This window comes from Aptenodytes forsteri, unplaced genomic scaffold (genome assembly GCF_000699145.1).
Source record: "Aptenodytes forsteri isolate BGI_AS27 unplaced genomic scaffold, ASM69914v1 Scaffold336, whole genome shotgun sequence".
NCBI classification, from domain to species: Eukaryota; Metazoa; Chordata; class Aves; order Sphenisciformes; family Spheniscidae; genus Aptenodytes; species Aptenodytes forsteri.
This window is the reverse complement of record NW_008794911.1, coordinates 2,176,482-2,186,185: the sequence shown is the minus strand read 5'-3', so window position 1 is coordinate 2,186,185 and position 9,704 is coordinate 2,176,482. Positions and strand designations below refer to the sequence as shown.

Genomic DNA, 9,704 nt, shown 5'->3' with positions numbered 1-9,704 from the left:
TTATGTAGCTTTCATAGTGACTCTAAATGGAGATTAATGTAATGCCTGTAGACTATGATTTGCTACTCTGAAAATTAGTATCAGTACTTTGTTTGTCCTGGAAGCTAATTAATTTCTGAGCGACTTGTCTTCCAGTCAATCGCCCCCATAAACAGAGACATCATGAAGAAAATAAAAGGTCCTGCCCTGTCTGCTGGGTCTCATGCCACTGGTCAGAAATCCACATGGAACAGAGGCAGACCCTGGCTTTGTCACACTTGCTGCAGCTCTCTGAAGAAACGCTCCATAGCTGCAGATTTGGACTGAATGGTTTAATAACTCCTAGACCAATTTTTCCAAAGTTACAAAGATCAATTACCATCATTCATTTGATTTCCAACAGGTAGCTCATTAAATTGGCAACAAATTACGTACTGTCTTTTCATCCAGTGTCTTGTCCCTACAGGTTAAAAGACCACCTCATATATTCTTAGCTCTTACTCAGTGAAAGCTCCTCTGCTCTATCGACGTGTCACAGGATGGGTTGTCACTGATGAACACGATGTAATTTATGGGTTTATAGTTTTAGGACTAACAGCTTAAACCTGAGTTGCTTTTTCACTTTGTCCTGAATCAGGGTGTGAGTCTCTAGTGAATCCTTGCCCTGTCATGCCATGGCACAGCATCTTCCATGGTGGTTACCCAGGAGGTCCACACTAATTCAATCACCTACAGCATATCCCTTTGCAAACTGCAGCCAACAGGAGCTACACACAGTCTTCTTAAAGCTACATGATGTTTAATCTTAGCGAGAAAACGGGACACCAAGAAAAGGATTTGAATAGAAAATGAGAGTCAGTTTGTCTTCCATAAGGGTTTCTTGTGCTGCATTAGGAGCCTACGCAGACTTCGTCTCCTGAAGGCTTATGAATTGTTGCAGTCTGAGGCAGTTCTGACCTCTTGTAATCTTGCTGTAAAACCTCCAGGTTTGAGCCTCTTGGGGGGAAAATTGTCTTCAGGCTTAGCGTTGGGCTGAGTTACTGTGGGGATTAAAGCGGCACAGACTCTGGCAGGCAGCGACCAAAGACCTTTATTGCTCTTTGTTAGCATCTTTTATAGCAAGCAGAAGCGTACACGCACTACCTGCAGCTTGCAGAGAGGTTATAGCCTTGCGTTCACACATATCTATGCTCTAGCAGATTGACCCATTCTTCCTCCTCCTTCATTTGTTGCAAAATGCCTTTACGGCCTTTATCTTGTTCTCTCCTTCCAGCTGCAGCACATTCCTTTTCCTCCTTTCAGCTGCAGCATATTGCTTCCTCTGTTATCTTCTGTTTATGTGCCTTCTCGTGCCAGGTGGTACAATGTTTGCTCATTAAAATCAAACTCGGGAGATTCCCATCCCCACAAGTTACAGCATCAAGGTGAACAGGCAGGAAACGCACACCAGCGGGAATTATTCTTCCCTCCTGGGTACATTGCCTGACAAACCTGTAACATAGTCCATTAAGCTGATGCAGTGGTCAGTGTTCATAACAATTTTAATACATTTGGTAAACAAGTCACAAAAAAAGGTTTAACAACATTAAAGTGTTAGTCAAGCACACACAAAAATGAGAAGCGCAAATCCATTCTGTGCGTTTTCATTTCTTCTTCTGTTACTTTTCTTGCCTGGCTTTTCTGAAGCCTTTGCTTCCCTGCTGTATTTATTTTTCTCTCCTTCGTTTTCTTCATGTCTTAGATTCCTTGAAAGTCACTGCTTTTTAATCTACACATAAATACGTAATCTATTACATTTAACTTAGTCATGGACAATCTTTATCATCTCTAAACCTAAACTCTGGCTTTTTAGATTTGGTATTGCGGGGTGATCTGCCAAAGTTTCCAAAAAAGGTTAAAAACACCGGAATAAAAACAAGACCGTGAAGAGCCCCAAACAAAATAACAAGGAACATGATCTTGAAAAATGTCCTAAAGATGTAGGCTTTTGCTGCAGCCAGGACAACTACTCCTAATATAGTAGAAACTGCACCTTGTAATACTGGGTAACCTAGCAGGGACAGAGCTTCAATTGCCCTTTTATTGGCTGATGACTCTCCACTCGTAACAAAGGCATAGGAAATATGAGCAGAAAAATCTACTGAAAACCCTATACAAATTACCAGGTTGATCATGGATATAGAATCTAGATTGACGTACCAAAATGTCATGAAACCAGCAACACCAACTATAACAGAAGCTATAGCAAAAGTCACCCACAAGCAACACAACGGGTTGGGAATGAGCAAAAGGGAGACAACGAGCATTGCCCCAGCAGCAACGACAACGTTCTGAATGGTGTTCTGCACTATTACCAGGTACTGATCGTAGTAGATGAACGCAGGGTGGTACACCATTAATGGAACACTGCACTGCTTGGCTGTCTCTCTTAACTGATTGAGAAGATTCTTCTCATCAACAGCTGAGGTCACGTTCACCGTCTGGATGAAGAAACGTGAAGCTTCTATTTCATCCTGAGTCTTGTTAATGTCCCACTCAAAACTGGGAACAATTTTTAACAGGGTAGGTAAGTTATTAATGAAAAGAGTCTTATTGCTTATATTTATCAAGCCCCATTTGGCAAGTTTTGTGTATACTCTCAGCCATGACTCTGAGAGGTTCTTATCTACATAGGAAATGCCCTCTAAATTCTGTGTGCAGTTCTCAATGCCAAGATGAACAGTCTCATTCCAGTAATCTACACTTTCAGTAATGACAACCATGACCCTGGGTCCATATGCTGAAAAGTATTTGTCGTCATCATCATAGTATGGAATAACGTAGGAGTCATCACTCGCCAGATTTCGAAGATCGATGCCTTCCTTGATCTGAGTACATCCATAAATACTGCCACCCAAATATGCTCCGTACAGCAACACCACAAGTAGCTTGATCCACTTATTTGTAAAAAAAGGACCATAATACTTTTTAAAGAATATGATCATTGGATGTTCACTTTCTGGCTGAGATGACTGCCTAGAACAGCTGCCTATACAGCAAGCATTGTACAAGCAGGACTTCTCAGCCTGATCTTCATCTACTCTCACAGGCATACAAGTCAGCCAGTGTCGGTTTTCTTGTTCGCTTTTATGATTTAATACAATAATTGCCCCAAAGAAGGTCATGGTATATAAATAGCAGAAGACAAAAGCAGTGCCTGTATAGAGGCAAAATGATCTCACGGACGGAAAAGCAGTCCAGGTGCCAATGAAGAAGGCCAAAACATCTGTGAGAGTGGTGATGGTCACAGAAAGGGCTGCTTCTGCGTAAGTCTCGGCCAACCGAGATTTAACATCGGATTTCTCTTTCTTTCTGGAACTTTGTTCCCAGGAAGCAATCATGATGAACATGTCATCAACACCAACTCCTGCGGGAGCAGAAAAAGTTAACGCTGCATTGCAAAAGGCACCTTCCACTAATGCCCAACAAAAGTACAAAATGAATCGCATTTAAGTCTGCATAAAATTTTGAAAAACAAAGTTAGGCTATTAACATTGCTTCAGTGCTGATGCAAGTTAAACAGATACAGGAAAACAGATGCTTTGTGTGTAGCTGAATTTATTGCATTTCAGCAACTCCCGGTGACCTGATGGGTTGTTGATCCCTCAACTCTACTCTGCTGAAGGACTGAGCACACCTAGTCTACCTGTGACAAGTGTGTTGTATCTGCTGTCCAGTGATTACATAGATTTAAATACATCGCTTATTCTCATGCTCAACTATCCTTATCACTAGAAGCATCCCCCACTACCTCTGGAATCTCTTCTTCATCACTGCTGCAAATTAGACCAGTAATTTATTGCTCTGTGTTCAGCACACAGGGAGAGCAGTGGCTATCACATGGGAAAACAGTCATCCCAGTTTTCCAGTGGCTCGCTTTTTTATGCTCTTTGCTTTCCACTTACCTTCTCTCCAGTTTATCTTTGAGCATCTATTCATGATTTATTACTCATTTATCTTCACATTTATACTGATGTGCCTGCATATATAACCCACCAGAGTCCTGGGAAACCCTGCCAGGAAGACTGGATCCTGGGCTAGAGTTTTTGCTAAGACACGAGTAAGCGAGCCGAAGTTCAAAAAGGAAGAGCCAATGTGTTTCTCTCAGCTCTGCTAACTCTCGAGATTTTAATCACAGACCTTTCAGTATTTTGCCAATATTAGTGTATCAAGGGCTTTTCTATTCCCTGAAAATTAAATTAATCACACAAAAAAGGGAAGCAAGACAGCATGAACAGAGGAGCAAGCAAAAACTATATAGCTAAGCATAAAAGAATAGAAGAAATCACTATCTGCTGCCTGAACAATCAATTGCCAGTAAACACGCAAAATTATTTGTAAAACTGGGTAGGTATCTCGATCAAAGGCATTCAGGGAAAGCACTAGTACAGGGCTAGTCAATGTGTTAATCGAGAAAACAGAAAATACATTTAAATTCCCAGTGACGTCTGGGAAAGGTTCCAAGCACTTCAAGGGGTACGATCAACTCACAGCAAGTTTGATAAACGGGAGAAATAAACTGGGCAAATACTAATTTAATTGCTTTTCAGAATTACAGTAAGTCAATGAACAAAGCACTCCAGAAACAAACAAATAAACAAAAAAGGACTGCACAAATATAAAATGGAGAATAACTGGTTAAGTGGCAGAAAAAGATCTGGGTGGAGGGAGGAAGGACAGGAAATGGAGAGCTATATGACAAACAGGTAAGAAAAAAGCTTGATGTGTGAAAGATGGTTAGAATCCATTAGCAGGAAAGACATATGGATAGGTGCTGGTCCAAGAACACAGGTAGATTAGTGGCAGGTGGCTGAAAGTACTTTTACCTTTGGCTGTCTTCCCTGAACCTCTCCCAGAAACTGCATTCTGCATAGCAGGTACAGCTGAACATACCAGCTAGCATAGTTAGATAAACCAAACTTGGAGTTACGCTACTATGTCTGGCTTTAAAAATACAGCACATCAGAAGCTGCTCTAAGTGAAGGTCAGCTATCCCTACTGAGCAAGATAGTGTCCAGAAAAAAGGTGGACCAGACAGGGGCTGTATCATCTCTGATATTAATCTGTCTGCATACTTGACTATTCAACACTGTGGAAGACAGCACGATAACAGTTCTCTAATGAATAAAGGACTGTTAAAAAATAATAATAATAAAATCAACTATGTTCCATGTATGTGGAAGAACAAGGAACAATCAACTTAAAGATATCAGGGAAGCCTCAAAAGTTCTTGAGATAATTACTAGAAACAGTGTCCTGTTTAATTCTCAAGAAGTTCTTAAAAACATTTGCCAGGAGTGGTTTAGTTAGATCCTGCCTTGCAGCAGTGAGGGCAACCTCATGAGGCTCCCTCCAGGCCTCACCTTCTATGATTTTGATGAGATGGTTTTCTTAAAAAAGCCCCTTCTAGCATACCGGGGTTAAGTAGCAATCTCAGTATTCAGCCCTCCCACTCACGCCTATTCCTTATAACTGCGAAGGAAAGTTTGAAAATGTTACCTGAACACACCGTAAAAACAACCAACCATGTAAACCCACAAACCAAAAAAAGAAAACACACAGAATTGTTATTCTAGAAAAAGACTCATGATTTTTAACCAGGCCTCTGACTTTTAAATGCTTGGGACTGGCTCTTAGATCTCAGGAGATCAGCCAGAAACCAGGAACAAGATAAGCAGGAAGTGAAAAGGTAATACTGGATGGTGGCGAGCCAGACTGCTTCCAGAAAGCAGGCAGGCTTCAAAAGCAATTCATCTTATGTACTGGTAATTTGTTTGCTTTAACGTGAGGAAGACGGAAGTCTGCATGTTATTTATAAAGATCTGAAGAGACTGGCTTAAGCCCTTTTCCAGGTATACAAAAGGGTCTTTGTGACATTAAGAGCCTGTGCATTTGATGAGCAAATAAATGTAAATACAAAATGCATTTGAATTATGCAGGAAACAAAGAAACTACGCATCTCCTAAGGAGTATTTGCATTAGACATCCAGTATGATGCGGAGCCTCTATCAACCCGGGAGTTCCATGTGCTTTCCTCAGCATGAGACCAAGACCAAGAAAACATCACATGAATTTATCATATAGGAGACCAGATAAGGATTTTAAAAGCAGTAATTTATTTGCAACAACATTATCTAATGGTATTTGGAAAGTTCAGCGCTGGCTGTCAAGCAGTCTGTGCAACGGCGATGCAATGATACTAACTTCCTTGCACTTTTGGGGGGAGCTGGTTGCACGAATGGTGCATCACTTCAGTTGTACAGCTAAATGATACTGTTTACTACATAGTCATTATATTGCAGAGGAAATTTCACATCTTAACAAAACGAGATGGATTTCTTATTTGAAATTACAGACAGTCCTGCTTATTGCTTAAGCCGTATTCAGGCCCAATTTTATCTGACCAAAGACTACACTCTGGAAATGGGATACAAAAAGTTACGGTAACTTACTTCCCATATTCACCTCATAATACAGGTACTGGATTAAGTCAGTGCTAGTGTAGCATGAGCTGCACGCTGGACACATGTTCCATGGTGCTGCTGTTGACCTTCCCTGAGGCTGACTAACAGCAGAGAAGTAGGGAGCTCTCACTACTGCAAAAAGAGGTGGTGGATGGTTTGGGGAAGACCTCTGCACCTGCTTAAACTGCTAACAAATTCAGCAGTTCCATAGAACAGTACTAACAACAAACTGATTTGGGGTAGACAAACTTATCCAGAGCTAATGAGGTATGTAAATGCTTATAGTACGCCTACAGAAAACAGCAGGGGATGATACAGAGGAATACAGTGACAGAACCCTGTTGAGCTCACCTCAAGCATTAGCAATAGTTAAATAAATGATTAATCAGCATGGCTAAATTACCAGGGACGCTCGAACGATGCCAGAAGTGCTAACCTTACCACCCTCTCATTTATAGTTTTCATGCCATAGCAGTGGAAATAGAGCAGGCATCGTTTTTTGGGAAAAGCTGCCCTTCCACCAGAGCCGGGCTCCTGTCCCAGTGAGGATTTGCTGAGCTGAGTGGCTCACCCACCTGTAGGAGCTCAGAGGCTGGACCTCCAAGTGTCCCCCCCCTCACCGCAGGATGGAACTGCGTGTGATCTGATGCTCTTATTGTAAGAGTAACACTGTCAGGTTGTTTTAACTCCACTTTAGTCTTCATATTTGAATCCGACTTGCTTTTTCTACTTACCTAGAATAAGAAATGGTGCGTTTGCTACAGTGACCACAAACGGCACTCCACAGAAGAGCATCAATCCAAAGCTGCTTAATACGGCTAAACCAGCAGAAATCACTCCACAGCATGCAAGCCAGACGTTATTTCTTATACAGCTCAGTCTGAAAATATTTTAAGGAATATCTTAGTTACATGTCAAATATTTCACCAAGGTGTTTGGTAGGACAAGTGAGTATTCTGCACAGATACCAACAGTATCCCATCTGTGAAGAGAACTCTTGATGAAAGCTGCTATTTGCGGGAGAGCTCCCAGGTGTCAGCATTGGACAAGATTAATTTATACAGGAGATGCTAAATATATTATTACTGCTAGCCAGTTATATACATAAGAGTAAAGATGTGTACTAATCTTTGCATCAGTAACAAGAAAGCTGGCAAAATGAAAATACGTAAGCTCTACCAGTGAGAAGCTAGATTTAGGGTGACCCAAAAAATTATGAATTTTCAGAAGCTCCTTCCTTTTACACAGGTTCTTGGTGTAGCATATCAGTGCAGTAGGGAAGCATCTCCCAGGCAGTAAGTGCTGTGTACAGAAGCTTTCTCAGCAGACAGATTGGCTACCAGCCATTTGCCAAGACGCCCTGGAGGGCTGGCTCAAGGATTCCCTGTGAAACGCTCCCAGTGGGAGACTTTGCATGTGATGCCATTGACAGCACCACACTGAGTGGGTAGAGAGTTGCCTCTTTCCTGATTAGTAGTATTTTCCAGGCTGTAGACCATTTCTGAACTTTGAGAACCTCTCGCTTCCAAGGCAAGAAGCATGTGTTGGTGGAACTGTCCTTTGTCTGCGCTTACGAACGACTGGGCCTGAGACAGCTGACGCCCAGAAATTGTATAGCCTAATTGTATAGCTTGATGCAAGCACTAACCCAATAAGCCCACCCTCCGAGTAGAACTTTATTTCTCAAGCACAGCACACAAACACTGCCGTACGGTTGTCAAATGTACAATGGTTCACCTTCCACCAGCACAAAGGGCAGGCTAAGTTCTTTGTGGACGGCAGCTAAGGCTCAGACTCTATTAGCAAGCAGAATACCTAAAGCCATACCCGACTTGCAGTAACCTATGAAGCTACTGCTTGGTCATCTGTACTTTAACTGAGCAGGTAGCACAAAAAAGGTACAAACAGATCTCAGCATGGTATACTTAGTATCTTGCAGGCAGGATGAGGACAGAAGCTACGAATGAAGCAAGAAAGTAGTAGAATAACCTTAGCAATAGCACCACTTATTCCTTCCCTCCCCCCAGATGATGACTTTTCTGTTTGACTTTTACACATCTTTTCAGTGAACGTCTCCACTGGGTATGCCACGTTGAGCTGGTAAGTTTTATTCAACAGAAGTGCTTGTGTGGAATTCTGCTGCTGCCAGGCTGGCTAGATCACGCTTCTGGCCCCCTTCCTGCATAGGGTAAAGTAGAACCCTTTCATAGTTAAAAGCATTTACTTTGGCATAGTGTTTTTCAGTGCCAAAGCACAGCACATCAGACCTCTTAAAAAGATAAAGAGTAGAGGGTTGTTTCAGTTGTTTAAATAGTTCCAAAACTATCAGCTACAAAAAGGATTCTTATGAGGCGGGCACAACAGAAATAACTGATAGCTTCAAAGAACAGACAAATGGATTCTAGTATTCAAGCTGTGTGTGTCTGAACTGAACACTTGTTCACATATTCATCTGATACTTATCACGAACCCCGTTTAAGCGGTTGGGAAAAAACACACAAGTAGGAGAGAATCAGCAAAGAAATACATGTTGCCTATTATTACATGAAGTCTGCAGGTTCAAAAATGACTTCATTTTACAAGAGCAGAAACCAATTTAGGCAAGGTAAACAAGAGTGAAGGTCACTTTTCATTGATCCATAGCTTAGAAGACATTTTACCTTAGGCAAGAGACAACTGAAAAGGTTATTGTCAAGAAATACGTTATGGAGAAGAGCGGGATCACGCTCTTGGTATTTCCTTCAAACTCCTGTTGTCTGGACAGCGAGGTAAAGTAAGTCACCTGTCATTAAAACAACACGGAAAGAAAAGATGAAGCACTCCTACTCTTTTTCTTGGTCTTGTATACACATGCACAGGCAATGCTAAACATCATGTTGGCACTAACGCATTTCCGTGGCCCTCAGAACCCCCAGAAGTGCCGCTTGCACCAAGCAGAGGCCAAGGACAGTACATCGCATGAGCAGTGCAGAGTGGATGACACTGGAAGCACTGCTTGGAGCGCTGCAGCTAAGCCTACAGGCCGGCCCCCCCCTTTTTCCTCCACCATCTCCCTTCTGGCGATGGGGCAGCCCGGGCATTTCTGGTCTCGGCGGCCCCTGCACGGCTGTACCCACTGCTGCGTTACCTGAATGGAGGTGGAGTTCAATGCCGCCAGCTTCACCGGGATGTCCTGCTGGAAGCTTTCCAGCCACCCCCGCCTCTCCGCCGCCGTGGGGCCGT

The 9,704-nt window shown here is 42.4% G+C and overlaps 1 protein-coding gene across 1 annotated transcript in view; it reads right to left on the bottom strand.

The window, feature by feature from the left end:
• Positions 1–1,784: 1,784 nt before the first annotated feature.
• PTCHD3 (patched domain containing 3) overlaps positions 1,785–9,704 on the bottom strand; it is an 8,807-nt gene continuing 887 nt past the window's right edge. Inside the window, exons 2-5 of the mRNA XM_009275242.1 lie at positions 9,610–9,684; positions 9,143–9,264; positions 7,217–7,362; positions 1,785–3,385 (exon numbers count right to left, since the gene is read on the bottom strand). Coding sequence (XP_009273517.1) covers positions 1,785–3,385; positions 7,217–7,362; positions 9,143–9,264; positions 9,610–9,684 — 1,944 coding nt within the window. The remainder of the gene's footprint in view (positions 3,386–7,216; positions 7,363–9,142; positions 9,265–9,609; positions 9,685–9,704) is intronic.